The sequence below is a fragment of the Diaporthe batatas genome (assembly GCF_019321695.1).
Source record: "Diaporthe batatas strain CRI 302-4 chromosome Unknown Contig00017, whole genome shotgun sequence".
Classification (NCBI taxonomy): Eukaryota; Fungi; Ascomycota; class Sordariomycetes; order Diaporthales; family Diaporthaceae; genus Diaporthe; species Diaporthe batatas.
The window spans coordinates 475,602-498,010 of NW_025408564.1; the positions used below are offsets into that span (position 1 = coordinate 475,602).

At 51.3% G+C, this 22,409-nt stretch overlaps 7 protein-coding genes across 7 annotated transcripts; 2 read left to right on the forward strand and 5 right to left on the reverse strand.

Annotated features, from left to right (window-relative positions):
• Window positions 1-948: 948 nt before the first annotated feature.
• On the reverse strand, window positions 949-1,968 carry KVR01_012030 (uncharacterized protein; the record flags this gene model as incomplete). Its single annotated transcript, XM_044781840.1, has 3 exons — window positions 949-1,346; window positions 1,410-1,667; window positions 1,728-1,968. 3 exons carry the CDS (start codon window positions 1,966-1,968, stop codon window positions 949-951), a joined length of 897 nt encoding a protein of 298 aa, XP_044639111.1.
• Window positions 1,969-3,207: 1,239 nt separating this feature from the next.
• KVR01_011894 (uncharacterized protein) lies at window positions 3,208-4,340 on the reverse strand. The gene is made up of 2 exons (XM_044792391.1): window positions 3,601-4,340; window positions 3,208-3,529 (listed from the first exon to the last, which is right to left on the reverse strand). Exons 1-2 carry the CDS (start codon window positions 3,866-3,868, stop codon window positions 3,408-3,410), a joined length of 390 nt encoding a protein of 129 aa, XP_044638975.1. The 5' UTR covers window positions 3,869-4,340; the 3' UTR covers window positions 3,208-3,407.
• Window positions 4,341-7,097: 2,757 nt separating this feature from the next.
• On the reverse strand, window positions 7,098-11,611 carry KVR01_011907 (uncharacterized protein). The gene is made up of 7 exons (XM_044784633.1): window positions 11,365-11,611; window positions 10,800-11,122; window positions 8,124-10,743; window positions 7,852-8,070; window positions 7,511-7,787; window positions 7,306-7,457; window positions 7,098-7,245 (listed from the first exon to the last, which is right to left on the reverse strand). The coding sequence occupies exons 2-6, from the start codon at window positions 11,006-11,008 to the stop codon at window positions 7,309-7,311; spliced, it is 3,474 nt and encodes a 1,157-aa protein (XP_044638988.1). The 5' UTR covers window positions 11,009-11,122; window positions 11,365-11,611; the 3' UTR covers window positions 7,098-7,245; window positions 7,306-7,308.
• A 641-nt stretch (window positions 11,612-12,252) lies between these two features.
• KVR01_012003 (uncharacterized protein) lies at window positions 12,253-14,696 on the forward strand. Its single transcript, XM_044785492.1, has 4 exons — window positions 12,253-12,820; window positions 12,877-13,037; window positions 13,092-14,103; window positions 14,173-14,696. The coding sequence occupies exons 1-4, from the start codon at window positions 12,640-12,642 to the stop codon at window positions 14,484-14,486; spliced, it is 1,668 nt and encodes a 555-aa protein (XP_044639084.1). The 5' UTR covers window positions 12,253-12,639; the 3' UTR covers window positions 14,487-14,696.
• A 593-nt stretch (window positions 14,697-15,289) lies between these two features.
• On the forward strand, window positions 15,290-17,223 carry KVR01_011964 (uncharacterized protein; the record flags this gene model as incomplete). The annotated part of the gene is made up of 4 exons (XM_044789369.1): window positions 15,290-15,649; window positions 15,709-15,937; window positions 15,993-16,899; window positions 16,935-17,223. 4 exons carry the CDS (start codon window positions 15,290-15,292, stop codon window positions 17,221-17,223), a joined length of 1,785 nt encoding a protein of 594 aa, XP_044639045.1.
• Window positions 17,224-17,763: 540 nt separating this feature from the next.
• KVR01_011929 (uncharacterized protein) lies at window positions 17,764-18,946 on the reverse strand. Its single transcript, XM_044784061.1, has 2 exons — window positions 18,195-18,946; window positions 17,764-18,136 (listed from the first exon to the last, which is right to left on the reverse strand). Exons 1-2 carry the CDS (start codon window positions 18,583-18,585, stop codon window positions 17,889-17,891), a joined length of 639 nt encoding a protein of 212 aa, XP_044639010.1. The 5' UTR covers window positions 18,586-18,946; the 3' UTR covers window positions 17,764-17,888.
• Window positions 18,947-20,259: 1,313 nt separating this feature from the next.
• Window positions 20,260-22,016, reverse strand: KVR01_011908 (uncharacterized protein). The gene has a single exon (XM_044791448.1). It carries the CDS (start codon window positions 21,532-21,534, stop codon window positions 20,443-20,445), a length of 1,092 nt encoding a protein of 363 aa, XP_044638989.1. The 5' UTR covers window positions 21,535-22,016; the 3' UTR covers window positions 20,260-20,442.
• Between the last annotated feature and the right edge of the window lie 393 nt (window positions 22,017-22,409).

A 22,409-nucleotide genomic window follows, 5' to 3' on the forward strand; every position in this document is an offset into this window, starting at 1 on the left:
GTAGGTGGTAGGTAAGTAGATTGTAGTTAGTAAATATAGCTAAGCTACTTTTTAGTATCTAACTCCTTAAGGAGGCTAAGAGAAAGGTAAAAAACACTAAATTTAACTCTCCTACATAAAAGAGAAGGGCTGAATTAGTTACTTTAGTACTAATTACTATAAAAGAAGTAGTATTATTAATACTTAAATACTTATAAGAGGTATGATCTTTATATAGCGCTTTTCACCCTAGTACACACTCAACTATAACTTAGCAACTATTCTTCTAAAAGGTTGAAAAAGTATATAATAAGAAAGACTAATAGTTAAATATAGCGCTACAAGAAGTTAAGTTGTTTAAAGTAAAGTTGGCGGAGTTGGCATCTATTAAGAGGTGGAAGGTTAAAATGAGTCCCAACTCAAGGTTCGTATAGATTAAGAATATATAAAGGGCGCAAATTACAGCCGGGGTAATTAAGGCTAAGTTAGTAGATAAAGTGGGTTTAGAAGTATCAGAAATAACAAATAGTTGTATTGTGGTGGGCGAATTAAGTGCGTTAAAGGAGGACGAAGGGGGTGGGTAGTTGGTGTGGGAGGGCAAATTTGGGTGGTCCAAATGGGGGGGTGGTCCGGATGTGGGCCGGTCACCTTAAACCATCCAGCATGTCCTAGTAAACATAGCAGGCTCGCCTGGATACTCGGAATAATACAAAAAGCCCGCTCTGAGGATTCCCACTCGTGTATAGACGAATCATTACACCAGACAGTTTTCATATTGAGCGCCGTAGATGTTCGTCCAACTAGAACAGTCGACACACTACCTAGGGTAGCTATGATTTTCACCACAGTGGTTTGTATTCAGCATTTGATGATCTAGTATTTTGTGCTCTGTTTTCGAGTATTTGATTTTGTGTGAAGATGTTCGCCTAAAGCTTTTTCAGAGTCCAACAAAGAATAGACTGAAGATAGCTATAAGAGGAAGTCTCCCCCAGTCTCCTTCAAAATCATCTGGTACTCGGGCACAAATTGCATATACATGACCTCTGGTGTTCCGGTGCCGTCCTTGGTGTACTGTGCTTCTTCCTCTCCTACTGTGGTCTTCTGGAGCCCGCTTAGGTGACCGTTGCTCCCAGGCGCGATTGCGGACTCGATCAGGAGCTGAGCCTGACAGGCACGCTCCAGAGCAATGAAGAAGGCAGCCGCCTCCGCTACGGTCCCGCCACATGTGAGGAGACCGTGGTTCTGCAGTATGACGTTCTTGTTTGTTAGACCCAGGTACTCAGCAATGCGTTGACCCTCTTCCTTGGCGAGGACTACGCCACCGAAAGAAGGGTACACCGAGAGGTCATTGTAGAACATGCAAGAGTCTGCAGATTGTATCATGAGTAGCCACTACAGTGACATTTTACGAGAACTTGAAGGTGGCGTACCTTGGTTAATCATGTCGATGGGCCTGCCAAATGTGCTCCAGGCCCGGCCATATGGGCTGTGCATGTGGCAGGCGGCGTTGATATCGGGTCTCCTGCTGTGCAGGGCCGAGTGAATCATGAACCCGGCTGTGTTGACAGGCTTGTCAGCGCCGCCGATCCGGTTGCCCTCGTCGTCGATGTGGACCATGTCCGACACTTTGAGCAAGCCAAAGTGTAGGCCGTAGGGGTTGATCCAGAATGTGTCTGGCTGAACGGGATCTGTCCCTCTTGTCAATTCTCCAAAGCATACCGATAAACCAGGCAGAATGAGATGTGTACCCCTGAGACTGATGTGTCCACTGCTGCCGTCCGAGAAGCCTAGCTTCGCAAAAATGCGAAAGGCGGCCGCCATCTGCTCCAGTTGCCACCGACGGGCTTCCAACTTTGTCTCCGGGACGGGGATCTGGTGGAGGCGCTTGACCTTCCCGGTTCCGTTGCCCGAGTCTAGCGCCGATGTGCGCGGAGGGGCGATCGCGGACAGAGAGGGGCCGGAAGACGTTTCCGTTGCGCCGGGCGACATTGTGAGAGCTGGGTGATGAAGACGAGCGTACTGCTGTTCCTACCTCGAACTCGACTTGCTTCTTATTCAAGCTCACAAACGATAGCGACTCTGGATGTTTCGAAGATGAGGATATAAGAAAGCTGATGGTTTGGATGCAATAATTGATGCACAGCTCTACTGAAAGTGTGGCTCCTCCGTGTGGGGTCCGTATCTGGCGACCGGATATGGGGCAATGGATGCCGGGGCGGATAAGCACCGCGGCAGCCCAGGGCGTTCTTAATAAATCGGAAACCTCCGCCAACCGTATAGAGACGCCGTGTTCGACGATTCACGGTTAATTCACGACACCTAAATCTGCCCAGAATCACTTATGAAAGGACCATACGTCTTCGGTGTGTGTATGGATTAAGAACGAACCCATTTATATTAATATCTATAGATATACAGTTCATTGGGTTAAATGTGAAGGGGAACTTGCATCTTGGAGAGGTACCCCTAGGTAGTGTAGTGGTCATGTGGACGAGGCAAGTTAGTGGCTATCAGGACCAGAAGAGATTGACTTAATTTTAGGATAAACGTCGACTAGAGTCAATATATAGTTGGAAGTCCTCCTCCTTTTTCATCCTACAATCGAGATGCAAGAGCACCAACTCAAAAAGCTCTATTATTTCAAGTCCACCTCGGGGAATACTAGCTTCCATTTTGGTTGCAGTGAAAAGTGGATTGTCCGGCTTTGGTGAGTCTGGGAGCAGAGAGTTGCGGGGCGGAGAGGTCTCTTCGAACAAGGAAACAAGTGTGGTCTCTTGCGAGCCACTAAATGAAGCTAGCCGGCGTTGGTCTCAATTGTTTTACTCTCAAGCATGCTGAGGTACCTACAAGGAAGCTTTGAGCCTTAAAGCCCACCAGTTCCAAAGGAACAATCGATCAGCCGCTTCAATGTTCCTACTTTTGGGCAGATGGTGCCTGCTATTTTGCATCAAGTCGGTCTAACTCGTCCCTAGCTCGACCACACCCAAGGCTAGGGCTAGGCTAGTGTAATTCTCAAGGCAAAATTCCGCATGTCAATGGGACATGATAAGGCGAAGGAAAATATCTGAAATAAGGTCTATTATAAATCTATAAGTTTTCGGAATTCCGGTCATCTATTTTGATCATGCGCGCATGAACAGATTCTCGGAAAGGACAACACCGCCGATATTTAATGCCAGCACCTCACATGAATCTAACTTGTTTTCCATTTTTAGTTAAAAGTTGGACTTGATAGTATTGAACCTTAAATTATCGCGGTGGGACTATTGAATACTATGTAATTAAGGAACGTTGGAATGACAAAAGAAATGCTTGCAGATAATGAGAAGTTTCGTCCCTGAGGCCCCAAATCTAAGCATATACCCCTTGACATCACCAGAGCCTGATCCATTTTGTTTCTATCAGCTCTTCACAATGACTTCGATAATTCATGCAAGAAACTTCACAGACTCGACATGCTGAGCCCAGCAGTTGAGCTCCTCAGCGCGGACGTCAAAGAACCGAGCGTTCGCGCCGGTCTCCTGGCAGCCATTCTGCGAGTAGACGCGCACTAAAAAGGGCCCAGGTCAGCAAGAAGATCGTCTGGGTGGTCTTCCATATAGTAAAGGACAATGTACACACGCATTTGACCGGCGTTGTTGAACTCGACACTCGTGCTGTTGAAGGTTGGGTCCCAGATGCTGACATCAATACAGTCTCCCAGGGGCTGGGCTTCCTGCAGCCAAACAGTATCCTCGATCCATGCACCACCGTCGGCACCGCAGGATGTGTCGGCCCAGAATTTGGCGTAGATCCTGGGAGCCTCTTGACGCTGCTCCACGGGAGAAGCACGGACGCCGGTGGTGACGGCAGCGAGGAGGAGGGAGACGAGGCCGGTGGTGAACTGCATGGTGAAGTTGTTGGGTTGGAACGGAGTTCTTGTTTTTCTTTAAGGTAGATGAGTGATTGAGGATAAGAATGGGGATGGGCCAAAGTAAAGCTGAAGATTGAGGAAGATGGTAGCGCCCTTTATACTTTTCTAGTGATCAAACTCAGTTCCCGTACAACGCCTTGGAAGCCGTGTGTCCTATTATTATCTGATACGAGAATCATCCAACGTCCCCGCACTTCCGGGCTCGTCACAAGGCTCCCATTCTGTTGAATCCCGGTGCCACCGAGTTGCTGCTGGCTGTCTTGGCTGCCGTGTATCCCAGGATGAAGTACTTGCCCGGGATTTCAACACCTTTGTTTGCACGAAGGATCACTAGGGCCTGGACCAACGGGAAGATATTCGGGGAAGAGAGCGGAGTTCTCGGCGGACTAATGAGAAGTGAGAAAGACCTAACAGGTTAGAGTCACGAATCACTTAAACCAAGGTATTAGCTATCCGCTTGGGCTGCTGCGTAATCAAAGTTACTGGGCTTCAGAGTACCCTGCTTAGTGAATATGTCTTCCACGCTTATATGGTGGTCAGGGTGAATTGGAACTTCTTACGCACACGAGCATGGTGACCGATGATACTAAGAGCTGTGAGATCTACTTGCGTAACAGTCAACCGGTGATTCCATCCCTGGTATGCTTGAGCAAGTACTAGTGATGGTCGGTGAGAATCAGCGCACGTTTGTCTCTACCCTGAGTGGCTATCATTCCGATGAACTTGAGCTCCTACACCGCCATCAACCAGACTCCCAGAACAACAAATCTCAATACGAAGCGAAGGATCACAGTTCTTCAACAAAATGCACGCTGCAGTGTTACCTGCTGCAATGAGAAATGCAACTTCTCAATAATTCCAGAGCCAAGAGCCAAACTCCCGCGAGCCTCGAGCCCGATCTTTGGTTCCGGTTCCATATTGGCGAGCCTCATAGGTAGGTACCTCGCTTAAGCAGCTCTCCGTGGTGGATACTGGGTATATCGCCGACGGAATCCCAGTAGGCCATGTGTGCCTGGCCCGAACTGATGGCACACAGCGTCAACTGCCAGGATGGAGCGTTGCAACCCGTGGTCGTATCCCACTTCCCCATCTCCGTAGGGCTGATCCGGCTGATTTCCGGCCCCCATGCCCTATCGGTTGGACGGTCCGCGAGCCGATGCAATGTCATGTCCGGCCGCATGTAATCCGACTTCCGTGGCTCCCCGCTGCGCTTTTCTCGTTAAAGACAACCCTTTTGCACATCGGTCGAAGCAGCAGATTCCCAAGATGCTCACCGTCTTTCATGGGTGCGTTCATTGTGGCCAATTGACTCCAAGAAATCTTCCGATCCCCGGTCCGGTGGTAGTTCGGGTCAGGATCTGTGCTAAGCTTCCAACCAAAATAGAAATTGCCGGCATAATATCGAATGAATGCATTGCCGGTCGGACTGTGATGGGGAATTCGCCATGACATCGCAGAGGAGATCCAAGCCCAACCAGGCAGGTCAGAGGGCTTCAGGGTGCCTTGTTAATCCGCTGTCTTGACCCTCATCACCACGATGTTGCTTTTTCTGGGGGATTGGCTACTTAGCGCAGTCCGTCTGTTCCACTTGCCTGGATGGGGCCTAACAACAAGAAGCTCACAGGGTACTCGGTGTTCGGACCCTCACGCCAGGGCCTTGGCAGCTCACCGGTCCCGAGGTCTCTTCACAGCCTTCGATGTCGCCTGCATATACCCAGGCTGCCAGCTTGCAGCTCAGCCTGCCAAGACAATTTCTTTCCGCCCCAAAGCCCGTCGTCTGTCTGCATACACGTCTCAGAAGAACAGCTCTTGTCCCACCCTTTGTTCGGCTCAGTGTTGATCCTGACAATCGTAATTTGGCAGAGATATCAAGAAGCCTCAATGTGATGTGTCCCATGGAAGAGGACTTATCTGTGTTGGGATTTCTTCAACGGTTACTTCATGGTTGACATCTGAGGTTACACGGCGTGGCAGAACTCAGAAATTCGGTACGCATACGCCCATCCGCCGAACGTTCCGCGGCGCAGCCCAATGAGACCGACCTCGAAAAAGCCACATGCACGGGACTATGACCAACAGTCTCAGCCCTCAGGTACCAGCCATGCCGCACGTCCAATCAGTAAGTGATGTGAGCTTCCCGGCAGAACGAGCCAGCCGAGGCACAGCCTCAGGACCTGCTCCTCCCTCAGTTGCGTCATGTTTTGCATCTATTAGCTGTCTCATAGCGTGTGGAGTATGTCTGTAGGTATCTCTACTCAGCACCCGTGCTGTGTGTTTGGCTCTCACTCAGCTGACCATTCCAAGCACCGACCACTCTCACACCTCTTACCAAGTCTTGTCGGATGACTAGTAAGTAAGCGATTCCCCATCAGCCCCGTCTCAGAGATCACTTGGCCATGTATAAAGTGGACTCATTATGCCAAGGTGGCTCATTGGGTAATCAAGCCTACGATCAAGGTTGACAGTCAGCGTTTACGCTGGGGTCATGGAACTTTCAGGGAATATCGTAATACAAGCGATGATCCTCCCGAGGTTTTTATGTTGACCTATCATGTTGTTCTCCTGTAGATACTTCGGGCCAGCACTGGCTGTAGAGCTGCCAAATCTACCCGGGTTGCCCAAAGTATTTCGGATCCATGCCTGATTCTATCAAATAACCTGGGCATTGTTCTGAGAGGAGATCCCACGTGAAGGCTTGATACTATATCTTAATTAGTCAGGACTCTTGAATGAGATCGCAGACTTTATGATTGTCTTTTGCGTGGGGAAAACAAACCAGAGAGAAAGTCTTCCATATCCCTCGTTGCAATTCTGGATGCCAGCAGTGATTGTCACATCGGGCACCATCAAGCTGCAGGCATAAGGGAATGACTAGACATTGTGACTCGAACATGAGTGTGCAATTCGTCAGAGGAGACGCTTATCGAATATTTTAAAGGCAACCGGTACTCGACTGTTTTAGGCGAGCGATGAACCGTATGATATGTCAGCTGATTAGAAATCCTCTGTGGCTTGCTACGCCTTACTTACTTCTCAGAGTATATGGTTCTGATGATATATTACGTGAACCACTCCAATGTAATGCAACAGCACATGAACATGAATTGGCTACCTAGGTACCCGTGGACATACGTACTTAGTGAAGGTACGAGCTGGTCACGCCAAGCAGGAAACAGCTGTCACGAGGTTCGAGGCACACATCATGCAGATTCGTCATAGTCACTTGATACAGTTTGTTATCTGTAAGATAAATGCTCAAAAACTCCTTCCCAAGGCCCCAAAACGTTCAAGTCCTTGCATGTTCGAGTGTTCCTTTGCCCCGTTGCCGTTTGGACAGTCCCAAGGTCTCGGCACTGCCTCTGGGATTAGCAACGCAACAAACATCGCCTGGCGATGACTACTAATTTTCTCACCAATCACGAAAGAATTCCCGTTGCCTTTTCCAGGAACTCATCATTACGCTTCTTGATTAAGTAGTAGTACTGTCCGAGATCGATGGGCTTGTTAGGGGTAGCATCGCCCGTGTATGCCCCCTTTCCATGCCCATCGAAGTGAACCTTCCAAGCTGTCACAGAATTAGTTCTTGCAATGATTGAATAGCAGCATTGGGTCACATACTGCTAGCGTCGAAACTGAGGTACGACCAGCTGTCGTTCAGGTAGGCCTTCTCGGAGCCTAACCGGATGGTCTTTACCTCACCCATCTGGCCGGGCGCGGGACGAAGTCCCTTCAGACCAGCTACAAGCTTCACGAGTCCGACAAGGAAAGTGGTCACTAGGTCCTTAGCGAAACACTCGTGCTGACCATAGCTGAACGAAGATACTGGCTCCGTCTTCCGCTGCGGGTCGAACCTCGCAGGGTCGGTAATCTCCTTCGGGTTACGACCAGCTTCTCCCTAAACAGATCGTCAGAGGCTTTTGTCCCATGTTTAAGGTCCATCATAGCGGCGATGAACTTACAAGAAGCATGACAACGGCATTGCCTGGCTCGACCTTCTGCCCATCCAGCTCGGCAGGGGCGACAGCCACGCGCATGTTGCGCTGCGAGCTTGTGAGGCGCTGCGCCTCAGCGACATACGCGTGCAACTTCTCGTCGTCCTTGTTCTCCACAATGGTCTGGACCTCAGCCCAGATGGATGCATTCTCGGGCCGGAGGAAGAATTCCAGGACCTCATAGAACTTTGCGGTGGTTAGCGACATGCTCTACGTATGCAATTATGCATTGTACTCACCACCGTGACAGGGACGCCGGTGCCACCAAAAGCAGTCAGCCACAGATTATCGACGACCTTCTCCGCAGAGTTCCCCAATGCCAAGAGCTCCTGCACGAACTTGTAGCCACAGGACCTGAGCGAATCCTTCTTGAAGTTGGCCCTCCTGCCAACCACACTAGATATTGCGTTAACGACGCCGAGGCCCAAGCCGTTGCCAGATGAGACCTCATTGACGAGAGTACGTGTTGAGTCTATGAGAATCTTCACACTCTCGATGGCACGGCGGCGGCGGTTCCACGACTGGGCCGGATCGTTGTCATTGACGCCCCAGACGCGCACATTAAGCAGGTGGCGGAAGAGCTCAGCCGACCCCAGCTTACCCGACGGGTTCTCGTCGGTCTTCAAGTCGAAGTAAAAGAGGTCTGCCAAGAGCTGCGCGTTCAGCGGAATGGCGATGTCGCGGATGATGTCCATCTGGTAGAGCCCCTCGCGCAGCTTGAAAGTCTCCTTCTCGATGAGCTGAGAGCCCACGCGGTCGACGAACTCGTGGATCGCGGTGTGCAGATTGGGCAGCTTACTGATGGCCTTCTTCAAGTCGATGCGGTGCTGGAAATTCTTTTCCTGGTCTCCTGAGAGCATGAACCAGCTGATGTCCTTCTTGGTGTCTGTGAACATGGAGTCGAGGGGCTTGAGCCATGGCAGGACGAACTGCTTGGGGTTGTCGAGGACCTGCTTGATTGCAGCGCTTGAGGCTACAACGACAGGTTTTGGCGGAGGCTTGGGATCGTCTGTCGTGTATAGGTGGAAGGTCCCAATTTCTTTGGCGATCTGCTCATTCATCTTCTTCGTGTACATGGGCTGCATGACCGCGATGGAGTTGTAAGGGAACCAGCGTGGAAGACCTCGTTGGATGAGCTTGTACAGCATTGAGCCACCGAGGGTCTTGTAGTCCTGCTGAACCTCGTTGTAACCCCAGGCCGTCAGATTCGAGATTGTATAGTCAAGAGTGTTGAACCTGTCCGATCGCACAAGCGTGACAGCATCGGACAGGACAGCTCTGCCGACTGAGTATGTCGGGCAAATACCGCTGCCGGTATCGCGGCGAGGTTTGATGTCCTCAATCATCAGACCTGGGTAGAGCTCAACCATGTCAGGGTCTGTGTACAGCTTCTCGAGCAACTTGGCAATATCTGGGTTAGAGTTGATATCGGTGAACTTGTCGTATTTCTTGAGGCCGAAAAACTCTCGGAACTCGTTCAGCGATCCGACCTGCCACTTGCGAGCCTGATTGATGCCCAGGATCTCGACAATCTTGAGCGCTTTGGGGATCATGCGTGCGCCAAAAGCGCCGGCAGGGTCTTCCATGGCCTCCTTGAGGACGGCAACCAGCTCTTCATCCTTGAAGGTACCATTTTCTTGACGTTGGAGGTGACCGATACCGCGCTTGCTGGGGTCACTCGGGATGGATTGCTCAAATTGGACCAGTGCTTGGCCAAGCTCTGCCATCCCGACATTCTGCAGGTCCTCTGGCTTGCGGTCAGGGAAGAGCTTGATGAAGAAGTCATTGGTCCAGCGCTCATCCTTCTTCGAGATGCAGGCGTGGAAGCGGTAAAGCAGGTTAAATTCAACGCTAACCTGGTTGCCAACCCCACGGGGGACACCCTCGCCGTCGAATTGTTTGTCGATGGCGACACGGGGGTCCAGGGTCCAGTCAGAATTGGAGTGGTGAGTATTGGTGATGGCACGCAAGTAGTCGTGCAGGCTGATGTTGATGTAAAGTCCACCGACGATCAGGCGAGCTGTGTTGAACAGGTCATGGTCTTGCTTTGCAGCTGCTTTCGCTTTGTCCTCAGGGCTTGCATCTGGAGGACACTGCATTGTGAAGCGGCCGTTCTCATTGATCTTCAGCAAGATGTCACAGACATAATTGTGGAAACGACTGTAGAGGACCAACATGACACTGACACCTGGCGGCTGCCCGAGAAGTCGTCGCTCGTGGAAGGTATCCGGCTTGAGGCGGCCTTCTTTCATAGTGCGGACCTCAAGCTGATCCTTGAGTGATGAGCCATACAGAGGGGCTAGGTCAAGGTAGGATGAGGTGTCAGACTTGTTCATGTCGGTCCGATTGGTGCGGAAGATGTCATGAATGATGATGGAGGCATGGTAGAAGAGCATAGATGAGATGCCCGCTGGGTTTTCCTTGAAGTTGTCCTCATCACGGGCCATCAAGAGATCGAATAGCAGACCTGGATCAGGCTTGACACCATGGAGTGTCTTGGTAGTCCTGACCGTCTTGGCATACGGAGTGCCGGCCTTTCCCAGATTGGGCTCGAGAATGTTGTTGTAGCTCCCATCAGGCATCCTATACTGGTATAGTCCATCCGGAGCCTTTGGGACATGTTCACGTAAGGTGATGTCGCTGTCTGGGGCCTTGAACTCAATGAAGTCCGTGGTTTCGGTCTTCTTCTGGGATTCCTCGGCACCGACAACCTCGTAGCTGACATCACCACCAACGTAGCTCAGGGGTGGATGCTGAAGGTTGTCCCATAGTGTGTCGATGAGCTTGTTGGTGAGCTTGACACGAGCATTGGACGTCGAAGGGAGAGCCGTCAGGATGCCAATCAGAACCTCGGTCGTCCTGTTTGTAACTATTAGAGCAGGAAGAAATTCGCTTCAGTGGTAAACTCAACTTACCCTTTCTTGTCATCAAGAGGCTGGTCTTTCTGGAGCAACGACTTGATCACTCCCACTAACTCAGCCTGAGATGTCTGGCCGCGAACAGAGGCATAGTCTTTCAATATGTCCGCAGCTACTTTGACAGGGTCGGAAAAGTAGTTGGCGGAGCTTTTCTCGTCATCTCCGTAAGAAGCGCCGGCCTGGAACTTCTCGTCCGATGAAGTCATGATATGCTGCTGGCTTGGGTTCAACTTGATACGGTGCAAGAAGATAAAAAGCAGGAAGTGAAAGATTCTTGTTCAACATTACTCCAGAGCTTTCGACACTCCATCCACCTTATACTAGCGATGAGATCAGTTGACATGATCCTCCTGTCTGCTTTTACCTGGCCGATGACCAACATCTCGGCTGTAACTCCACAGTCCACGACGCCCCCTCAATTGAGGAGGAACAAGCCGTAGTGGCGTCCAGTCATGTGGATGGTCACATCGCAGATGCACGCAACTGTTTTCGTGAAATGCGTGTCGAGAAGGCATCGTCCATTCTGTTGTGCCCCAATAACGAGAACAGCATGTGATCGTACCTAGGTGTGCTAGGCACTTTGTCCTGCAAAGTGCCGATGGGGGCATGCAGGCTGTGACCCCTCGGTGAGGAAATGCTCGACGATTATAGGAGTAGATAAGGCATTAATTTGACCGGGTCGAAGTTGTGTTTGTGCTCGTGTAAGTGAGTAGAGGTCGACAATCATCAACTGGCAACGCCATGATCTCGTCGGAGACACAAGTGAGACCTGCATAGCACACCTGGGTGAGAAGATGGGACCGGACTCGAGGGCCAATGAAGAAAAGTTCAGCGTCTTTCAAAAAGCAACGAGGCTGGCTGAGTGACTAATAATACCTTAACGGGTATCGTAGCTCGAGTTGCGCAAGGTGCGCCCGCTCGGGACGGGTCGCATCACATCGAGATGCGGAACCAGGAAGGGCAAGCCGACGGCGCACAACTGCTGATCGCCTGAAGCTGACATGTTACACTGCGGCAGACTCTGAGCTGATTTTGCGGGGTGGAAGTTGAGTGGCTTGCCTCGCTTGAGAAGCGGCCAGAGACAATTAACTCCCCCGCATTCGAGACCCCGAAAGCTGCCCACGTCCTGTCAGCCTGTATGCGAGATAGCTCGGCGATGCCCGTGGTGGTATGAAACCGTTCCTTGCCAAGCTAGACACAGCTTCAAATCCAAGATTGTGGCTGGCTAGATGTCATCAAGCTCAGTAATCAGCTTAAGACTGTGCGTGAATTTTCTCCCTCATGACTTCCCACCACACCGAGTGTAAAAACCTACGAGCTGCATGATGCCGTGTCAACTTGTTCTATGAGTGCCGAGACATACATTGATGTGCACAGCATATCAATATTGACTGAGTCGCTGGCAGGTGATTACCATGGCTATCACTGAAGGAGGCCATTGAAGAAATACGAACACGTAATACACAAATTCTGAATGGCCAGCCCCGATGATGCAGTGCTTCATGTTGTGAGACACGCTGCATTTCCTTTCAGCCCATAACAGCCACAGAAGTCAAGTTGGACATGATTGGCACTGTCCTACCTCCTCGTGAGACCTGAGATAGATGTGGGGGCCTGACTTGTGATGGCGATCAAATTCCTTCTATGGCAATATTAATCATGGCTTCAGAGGACAGGAAGTTGCGGTTCCAATACCACGGTGCTTCCGTGTCGACACAGCATATTTCCAGAGCTTCAAATAAAATTTGACGCCCTGCGACCTGTCTTGTGCATCTCAAGCATTCCAGTATCTCTTCTTATCCATGAAAGAAACTAACATCTTGATCTCATCTCAGTTATGCCTACAACGTTGACCAATGGCTCCGACGGGCCAGAGCAAATGAGGGTCCCTAAGAAGCTCGTCCTTTGTTTTGATGGCACTGGGAATACTTTCACTGGCTCAAACTCTGACACCAATGTTGTCAAAATCCTCAGCAAACTTGATCGCAATGATCCTACCCAGTACCACTATTACCAAAGTCAGTGCACTGTCCTGCGTCGTAGTGGCTCAACTCATGACTAAGATGACTTTCAGCTGGTATCGGCACATACGATATCAATGATGAGTCTGTCAATAAGAGCGTTTTTGGTGAGATCAAGAGTTACATCTCCCAGACTATTGATCAGGCAATTGGCACAACCTTCGACAGCCACGTGATGGCAGGATATCGGTTCTTGATGCGGTACTATGACTCTGTAAGCCCACCCATCCCTACCAGGGTTCCCTTTCGCTGACCTGATTGTTCGCAGGGTGACAAGATCTACATGTTCGGATTCAGCCGCGGTGCTTTCACTGCCAAGTTCCTCGCGCGCATGGTGAACACTGTAGGACTACTGTGCAAAGGCCAAGAGGAGATGGTCCCCTTCGCATACAAACTGTACCAGAAATATCTTGCTGGTGAAGTTGAGGACTTCAACGTGGCTCATCCCAAAAAGTCGAAGAGAAAGAAGAACAAGGACAAAAAAGATGCCGCCCCTCCGCCGGACACATCGTTGATAGAAGTGGATCCCGAACCTCCTCACGACGGCCACGAAGATGGCGCGTGTGAAGATCCGGTCTACCACGGTCACAAGTTTGAGGTTGCTCGCGACGAGATAGCCGCTTTCAGCGATACCTTCTGCCGCAAGGAGAGGGTGATGCACTGTGGTAAGTTGGAAGAGGCCAACATCAAGGTGTTCTTCCTAGGCATCTGGGATTGCGTCAACTCTGTCGCTGTCCTCGAGCGTGAAGCGCCAGTTCCACAGCCGGTTGTCGGCACGGCAAACCACGTCCGCCACGCCGTGGCCATTGACGAGCGTCGTGTCAAGTTCAAGGCCGCTCTCCTTGCCCAGGACAAGGAAGACGCCGAACATAACCACGAAGACATCAAAGAGGTGTGGTTCCCAGGATGCCACGGCGATGTCGGTGGCGGTTGGCCCGCATCCAAGGACAACGCGTTCGACAACGGCAAGGAAACGGAAATGACCTTCTGGCAGCGCATCAAGCATTTCTGGTGGACACGTCAAGACAAGGGGCCAGGCAAGGCCCTTGGTGCCGATCGTCTCCAGCTCAGCGACGTCCCGCTTGCCTGGATGATCCGCGAGATCGAGCTAGTCGGGGAGCAGGACCCTTCAGCGGCACTCAAGTGGCGCCCCACTGTGCATCATTTCAAAGAGCACTTCACCAAGAAGAAGCACAAGGCGATGAAAGGGGCCATTCATGACTCGCTTGCCCTGGGGAAGGGAACAAGCCTCTTCAAGGTGATGTTGTGGAAGTTTATGGGTAAGATTTTATATACCTGCCCCCTCTTCGACTATTTTCAACGTCGTTGTCCTGACTTGCCTCCACTAGAATGGTTACCAATCATCAAGCGCTGGGAACTGGAGCTCCATGGATGGGAGAACGTCCGTTTCCCGCTTAACAAGGGCAACACGCGCGACATCCCAAAGGACGCAGTGCTTCACGAATCTCTCCTGTGGCGTCTACTGAATGATGACAAATACTGCCCTAGGAACAACCATGGTGGGCGAGAGCTGCCCTGCCTAAAGCACAAGAACAATGTCGCCGAATGTCTCCCTATGAATGAGCACGAACATACTCCGGATTGCGACCACAAAACTTTCATTATCAAGAAGTCCGCGTCTGATATGAGCAGTATGACGTAGCGAGAACATAGTGAAGGCGGCGAGAAGACACAAGTAATCAAGTAATAGTTTCGTATCTTTCTGTTGAGCTGGAGGGAAAATATTGGTGGCATAATCGGCAGATATCACTTGAATTGGAGGCAGGAGCTGACAAAAATGATATGCGAGGTAAAAGCGATTGCCATTGAACGTGAAATCAAATTTGTCCTTTTCCGGACCTTCTTCTTTCAATGTTGCCTCATCTACAATAACACCATTACGAGCGATTATTAGTATTGCACTGTCCGAGGAATACCCCCCCCCCCCGCCCCCGGCCACGTACCACCAGAATTTGGAGGAAAGAAAACACCCCCTGGGCGTATCAAGCAGGCTATAAATTTGATGGTTCCTGTCTAATTACAGTCTTTTTCATCTGAATACTAAAAACGCCATCTTCTAAAAACAAGCTCCTGCTACTTTGTGTCTCTATTGTAGATTCTGGTAGCACGTGTACTATTAAACAAAACCAGGGGAGGCATTGCTTCGTTTTCCTCAGACAGCAGCAGGGGTTTTTGGCTTAGGTAAGCTCTCGGCATCGGCACGGAACCTTTGTCGGTACACCGACTCGACCGCACCTCATAGCCCTGGAGCTTGTTTTGCTCCTTGCCTATGCCCCGGATCATCGCTGCATCTCGAGAATTGCACCCTTTGCGTCCAACGTGCTCTTGAATATTCACATTTTGGCCGATCCTTGGATTTCTGATAACGCTATAACGCGTCTATAATAATCTGCACTGTGTTGATGCCAGTCCTCTAAATAGCTCATCGTCCCGGACTCTGCTGCCATGGCATTGGGGCCTTGGCTGCAGCGTTGTACGCCTGGGGTGTCTTCACTGATGGTTATATTCCTTCTCACCTTTTCAGAAAGCTTTTTCATCCTCTACACACTCTTTGTTCATCTCGTTATCTTCGCTATGCCCTTGCGTATCTTCCGTGGGGCAAGACTAGCCACACAGCAGATACGTGCAACACTTCAAGCATCTCAGCAAGAGACAGGCCGAGATGAAGATCCACCGAGTCACCAGCCATCTTCGGCCGACCTGATTCATGTCACTATAATTCCGTCATACAAAGAATCAATCCAGACTTTGCAGGACACACTCCGAATTCTTGCAAGCCATCCACTTGCAAAGACCACCTATGATGTAAGCAGACACTTGCGTGCTATTCAGAGGATCAAGACTTGGTCATTGACTCGACACAGATTTTCTTGGCCATGGAAGAAAGAGACCCTAGTGCTGTTAAGGTCTCTGAAGCACTGATCTCCAAGTTCCGTCCATCGTTCCTAGATATCCAGTACTGCTTGCACCCCTCAGATATACCTGCTGAGAGCCTTGGCAAGAGCGCAAATGTGGGCTGGACAGCGACAGAGGTAGAGAGGAAATACCTGGGCCGACAGGGCTTCCGAGATGTGCTGGTTACAGTCATGGATAGTGAGTAGCGTTTCCCCATGGAGGCTTTTGGAACTTGATGCTAACAAGTGTGAAGGTGACACTCACCTCCTTGGAACATATTATTCGCTTATTCGACAGCGTCACCATGCTTTGCGTCAGGAGTCGGGTCTGGAAGCCATGACACTATACTGCGCACCTATCGTATTCGACAGAAATGCACATCTCGTGCCGAGACTTGTCCGCGCCGCTGATATGGGGTGGTCCTGTTCTGGGTTGTCGTGCTTCAAACATCCAGACGACTTTCGCGGCGTAGTCTTCCCCACCTCGGTTTACACGCTACCGCTCAGCCTCGTGTCCGCCGTCGGCGGCTGGGATACTGGACCAGGTGCCATCGGTGAAGACATGCACATGATGCTCAAGTGCTACTTCGCGACAAACGGCCGTCTTAATATTGAATCCATCCCAAGTCCTGCGAGTATGTCCAACGTTACTAGTGGGGCAACTGGCTGGTCCGGCTGGGTTGGGGATCACAAGGCTCGCTATTTTCAAGGCCTTCGTCACATGTGGGGATGCCTGGACTCAGGATACGCAGTGGCCAGCTGGCACCAGATGGCCTCGTCGTCCAGCGCTGGCAATGAAATTGCTGCTCACAACTTCAAGAAAGACGACACTAAGACTCGTAGCAGTCTCGGCGTTGGGAAAGCCAAAGCTCGTGCCAGCAAACGTCGGCTTGCATGGCTCAGGAACGCAGTGCTCTTCCTGCGCCTGTTCGAGGCTCACATCTTGCCTCTGCACATCTCATGCATCCTCCTCGCTTCCAGCTACTACTCTTCAAACCTAAACTCCTACAATACCAGTCCGTATCTAGGGGTGGTTCTCAAGCTTACAGAATACGCAAGGACTGTAAACGGTATACTCATGGCCATCTGCCTCACCACTGCTTACGCAGATTTTCAGAAGGTTTGTGTCCAGACCAAGCATTGGGAGATGCGTCAGGCGGGGTTACACGAGTTCGCATATAATTCAACAATTGGAGGGCGCTGGAGCCTGGGAAGTATTCTCGACATTTTAAGCCTCCCCGTCACAAGTATGGTGTTTGGGACTTTGCCCTTGCTACAGGCAGTGCTGTCCCATGTTTGGAGCGATCATTTAACGTATCGGGTAAGTGGAAAGCCTACCAAGAGTCACAGCAGTTGAGGAGACATCCTTGTGGAACGGTCAAGGGCAGATGGGGTATCAATGTAGCTGCGGGGCATGGAACGAGACTGTCGTTGTTCAAGACGAAGGATATTTGTACAACTTGTGTTGGATCCATGGATACTTAGACAAATCGGGCGTACTAAAATCAAGTCCCGTCTTCTAATTCCATTAAAATCTTGAAAGAAAAAGAAACTTCAAGGCCGGCAGGGTAAAGGGGGCGAGCCCCAAAGCGTAGCGGAGGGCTGTGAGTCGGGCTACTGGGCACGGCGTGAGCCTAGACGACTAACCTGCCCCCTTTTCTTCCTTAATCGTAAAGACTTTAATTAACTTTAAGTGAAAGCATATAAATTTTAATGGTTTGACATCAAATGAATCGTCACAAAAGTTGCGTCAGTATCCAAAATGAGCTATAAGGTTATATGAACACTCAAGTATCCTGCTTCCTGTTTAAAACACACTGGCAGGTTTCTTATTCTGTAAGCACACTTGACAATGGGCCTTGCCCGCGATAAAGATAGGTTTTGCGGTATACCGTCCTGTGCTTTACACACGGTCTATCTGACAGTAGGCGGATCATGGGATATTGGTGCCATATATTTGTCCAGAATTATACAAACCGTAGGGCAGTCAGCGATAAGAGTTCTGTGACACACTCTTTAATAAGTCAGAGCAATCGCTTACTCGAGAACTACCTGAAATAACATGTTCGGTATATCTACACTTCGCTAGCATTCAACCACATGCAAATAAAAGATTTAGGATATGAATAGCCACACACTGGTGCGATAGATCATGGTCTCTTCGCGCGACCACCAGTTCTTGTCAGTGTAATGGGCTCTCTTCTCATGAAGGTTCCTCCACTTGACTGGTAGGCGACGACCTTGAAGCCATGGCGCTCATACAGCATGGTGCCGTCCTTAGAAGCCTCTACCCATCCGGCAACCCCAAGGACATCCGCAATGTCGGTGCCCCATTTCAACATCATATCACCTGCCCCCTGCCGACGAAAGTCCGAATCCGTGAACAAGATGTGTAGGTCTGATTGCAACAGTCAGCAGATGTCTTAAAGAGCCAATGCCGCACGGAAACCACTCACGAACATATCCCTCGGGATTAGCCTTGACCCTTGCCTCAGTCATCTCATCCAGGATCCCCTGCGCCTTTACGCGGCTCTCATCGTCCAGCCAGGGGGGCGGCGTATCCTCGTCGGCCCCCGCAGGCGCCGAGGCCCCCGGGAAGATCCTCCAGTGGCTGGCGGCCGCGACCCGGCCAGTGGCGTTGTCGATGACCTTGACCCAAACGGCGTACGGGTCCGAGCGGAGCTCCTCCTGGTATTGCGCCACGGACCGCGGCAGGTCGGCCTCGGTCGGGGTCCCCATCAGAAGGTCCCGGACGACCTGTGGGAAGGACAGCCAGCAGAGCCTGATCACTTCCGGCATGTCGGCCTCGGTGGCGCGGACGAGGGTGAACGGTGCTGGGGTAGCCATGGTCGTGCTTGGCTTTTGGGTGAAATGCGGGGGTGGCGGCGCTGGAACGGAGGATTGTGAGTGCGGCGGGGTAGAGACTGTCTCAGTTCCCTGTCCAGGTCGTATTTGCCGGCTCGGGACGTGATGTTGAGTGATGTCTCTGATTTTTGTAGGCGTACCTAACCTTGGGTCTACGCTTGCCTTTGGAATACGTTTATACGTGTCGCTTCAGAGACCCCAACAAAACAGGTTTTAGACGTCGGAATTCGCAATCGGAGTTCGCAGTCGGAGGATTTTGATGAATCGGCTCAGGTCATCTACCCAGTTACCCCGGCTCAGGCTTTCGGTTGCCCCCTACGCCTGGCAGAGGGTAAGCAGAAACGGAACCCGGGACTAGTATCTAATGTCGGGAAGCAGAAATGTTGCCACCTGACCCGCAGTCCAGGCCAGCCTTCTAGTCTACATTCGTCCAGAGCACTAAGACGGAATTGTCGTCGTCCTTGCCCTTCATTGGCTGCCTCTGATTCTGCATGCTGAATCGGCCACGCTCGTTAATTATGGCGAATAATACCATGTTTCAATGAGCACGCCAAAGAAAAAACATAGCAACTGATTTTCACCCTGGCTTCTGTACTAAGTAAGTAGTTTACAGGAGATTAAATTCACGTTAGACATGTAGCACAGTGGTTCAGCGCTTAATGGCGACATCTTATACCTAGAACTTCCAAGGGATACAGGTTGAAACTCCACTAGTACCACACTAACAACACTGCACATGTGTCTCTAGAATATACTATTGTAGGTCCGTGATACTAACTGTGGTTTCTAATTTAATAAAGGAACTTGAAAAATACAAACAGTCCATGGGTAATAATATTCGCTCTGTGTTTAGGCTAGCTAGCATTGTACCTGTCAGAGGTTAACTTGCCAAGGATGCCGAGTCATCGGAATAGTGACTATGTATGGGCGTATCTGTCAACACAGTCGCATGGCGATGCTTTCACCTTCTCATGAAGCACCCTGTAATCACATTCGAGTCTAGCCAATGTTGAGTCCAAGTTCTTGTTCTTCAGGTCATCCTCGAGGCCGGTTCCATCACATAGCGGCAGGGAACGGCAAGCTCCCACCCGCTGCCGGGTGGGAAGAATGTTCTTCATCATCTCAATGATATCTTGTAGATTTTCCTCGCGGCGCCTGGCCCGCAGTCGCATGCTAGAGAAGACGCTATCAGGTCGGCGGCTTGATCGAAGACGCGCTCCATATTCTCGCCGCAGTTTCCGGTACCTCTTGACACGGGTCTCCGCGCCATATTAAAATGTCGAGAGTCTTGCGGTCGGATCGAAGTCTTCGGGAGTGTGAGAGTAGGACCGAAGGCAAGTCCTAGGCTTCTAATAAGTGTGTTGGAAGCGATTGGGAGAGCTGCTTTGTGTGGAATCTGTCTTGGTTACATTTGGAACATTTTCAGATACCGCCATTGGACAACAGTGCTGCTCAATTTCCGGGTTGTCTGAGAAAAAGCACCGATCAAACTGCTGTGCGTCACTACCCTGGGGTACCAGTTAGGTATTCCAATACCTACTAGTACTTGAGGTCCCGGTACTAATATCGCTTCCTGGGATATTTGGGAAGAAACCAACCGCCACGCGGCATGTTTAGATATATAGGAAGAATCATGCACGCAGCAAGTTTCTGTCACGGATTTCAAATAATTTATTTCGTACCATCGCGTGGCTATTATGGTGTTTATATATATACAAAGAAATTTGTCGCTAGAGTTGTGTGTACTCTGACTTTTATCTAACCCCTCTCGTAATTCACGAGAGTTTCAGCTCTGGTCCACATAAGCTGGACCAAAAATGCTGACACAAAGCTCCCTCTCTAAAGCAAGAAGAGCGCGCCAGCAAGCGCGACCAGCGCAAACCCGCTGGCGTTAATGCCGCTCTTGACCCCGGAGTTGGACTGGACGACGATGCAATCCATGCCCTGGCAGTCGCTGCCACCCGCCTTCGTCTCCTCGGCCGAGGAAGCCTCAACCGAGCTGGCGAGGCTCATGAGCGCGTCGTTGTAGTTGGTGGTCGTTGGCGTCATGGCGGCGGAGGGCACGGCTACCGTCTCGGTCGCGTCCGTGTAGAAAGCCGAGTAGTCCGACGGCGAGCCCGTGGCCATCTCCAGGACCGTCCCGGTTGATTCATCGGACTCGGAGGTGCTGGTGGATGACGCGGAGACGGTCGTCACGACGACGCTTGGCGTGCTGGTGATAGTGGTCTGGGCGCGGACGATGGAGGAGGACGAGGAGGATACGACCGACGACGACGAGCGGGACGTCGCGGTCGTCAGGGTGGTGGCTCCCTGCGCGCCGGTCCTCGAGGTGCCGAAGCCGGGTACATTACCGGGGCCGGTGGGCCTGACGGTACCGGTAGATTTGGATGCGCCCTCGGTTGCGGTGACAGGGCAGACGGTCGTTGATACGGCAACGACGACAGTGGTGACATCTCCGACGGTGCAGTCGGATGCGGCGGTAGGACAAGAGGAGATGGTAGATGTGAGGGACGTAAAAATTGTGCTGGTGGTCATGGGCACGGAAGCGTTCCGCAGCAGCGAGGTGCTGATGATGGCGGAGCCCGAAGCCGAAGGTGTGACAGCCACAGCGGCCGTCGCAGACGTCGCCGTGGCCGGCACTGGAACGGGGCTGGTCTCGGAAATAAGGGTAGAAGTCTCGGAGGCCTCGGCGGCCGTAACGGGGCAGATAGTCGTGTCGACGACGACAACGACGGTAGTCTCGCCGGCTTCGTTGACGCCGGTCGAGGTTGCGGTAACGTAGCTCGTTGTATGGGTATGCGTCGGCGTTGGGGCCTCGCCGAATATGGCATCAACAACACTCCCCAGGAGGTCGGGAGAGTGGGCGGCAACCCTCCCCGCGGAAGCGAAAGCGAGGGCTGCCCCGAGCTTCTTGAACGAAGATGGAGCCATGTCGATGGCGAAGAAGTAAAAATGAAGATAATAAAAGAAAGAAAATATGCTAAAAGATCTGGATATACAGAATGAGAGACTGGGCTTTGACGACCGATACGTCCTGGTAAAGAGCGAAAATGCTCAACTGAACATTCACACTGAAAATGACCCCGGAAAGCAGCAAAACATGGAGAGAGGAACACGACAGCAGCGGCAGGGCCCAGAACTGGCTGCCATCGGGCTTTTAGACGCCCTCTCCCCTTTCCGGACCCGGCGTTGCTCAAATCTTGCATTGGTGGACCAACGGGCCCATGTCACCAGGGACAGGGAGATCCAGCAAATCGGCACTCCGACCCCAGCTACCCTGAACGACACAGGCCATCCGTTGGTCGAGAGCGGCCGAGAGGGATCCACGGCTGCTTGGCAAGGGTACCGCAAGACTGCCAGTGGCGCGACGGACCGATAGGCTACCTGGGTAGCGAAAAGCAAGCGAGTTTGGCGCGGGCCATATTTGCACACGGTACGTCCAATGTGGAAGAGCGGTGTTCGGGTGACAGAAACGTGGCAGAATTATCCAGAGGGAATCTGGCCAAGAATATGCCAACTATCGTCGCTCGGTGGAGTGATCTGCATGTACCTGGCAGGCTGAGTTCAGGGGCCCGCAGGCCACTCTCGCTTCACCGTCCAGGAAGAGTCAAGATACGGTGTGCCACATGGCCGTTATCAATGTTGGTTAAGGATGCTCCACAATGCACAGTGTACCGTCGTCACACCCGCAGATGAACAAGCACAACGCCTTATGTAAACCCGACCCTTGCGAACAAATCTTAAGAAGCTGGGGGTTCCCCCAGTAAGATTGTTTAATCGCTACTGTGCGGGCAGCACAAATTACG

What these genes read in the sequence shown, in the direction of transcription:
- KVR01_011908 (XM_044791448.1), bottom strand. Translation starts at nt 21,534, where the DNA reads ATGGCTCCATCTTCGTTCAAGAAGCTCGGGGCAGCCCTCGCTTTCGCT.
- KVR01_011929 (XM_044784061.1), bottom strand. Translation starts at nt 18,585, where the DNA reads ATGGCTACCCCAGCACCGTTCACCCTCGTCCGCGCCACCGAGGCCGAC. An exon ending in TAATCCCGAGGGATATGTTC is followed by an intron (nt 18,137 to 18,194) that starts GTGAGTGGTTTC and finishes TGTTGCAATCAG; the next exon opens with ACCTACACATCTTGTTCACG.
- KVR01_012003 (XM_044785492.1), top strand. Translation starts at nt 12,640, where the DNA reads ATGCCTACAACGTTGACCAATGGCTCCGACGGGCCAGAGCAAATGAGG. An exon ending in CCAGTACCACTATTACCAAA is followed by an intron (nt 12,821 to 12,876) that starts GTCAGTGCACTG and finishes GATGACTTTCAG; the next exon opens with CTGGTATCGGCACATACGAT. An exon ending in GATGTTGTGGAAGTTTATGG is followed by an intron (nt 14,104 to 14,172) that starts GTAAGATTTTAT and finishes TGCCTCCACTAG; the next exon opens with AATGGTTACCAATCATCAAG.
- KVR01_011894 (XM_044792391.1), bottom strand. Translation starts at nt 3,868, where the DNA reads ATGCAGTTCACCACCGGCCTCGTCTCCCTCCTCCTCGCTGCCGTCACC. An exon ending in CAACAACGCCGGTCAAATGC is followed by an intron (nt 3,530 to 3,600) that starts GTGTGTACATTG and finishes GGCCCTTTTTAG; the next exon opens with TGCGCGTCTACTCGCAGAAT.
- KVR01_011907 (XM_044784633.1), bottom strand. Translation starts at nt 11,008, where the DNA reads ATGACTTCATCGGACGAGAAGTTCCAGGCCGGCGCTTCTTACGGAGAT. An exon ending in CCGGCGTCCCTGTCACGGTG is followed by an intron (nt 8,071 to 8,123) that starts GTGAGTACAATG and finishes ACCACCGCAAAG; the next exon opens with TTCTATGAGGTCCTGGAATT. An exon ending in ATGCCGTTGTCATGCTTCTT is followed by an intron (nt 7,788 to 7,851) that starts GTAAGTTCATCG and finishes CGATCTGTTTAG; the next exon opens with GGAGAAGCTGGTCGTAACCC.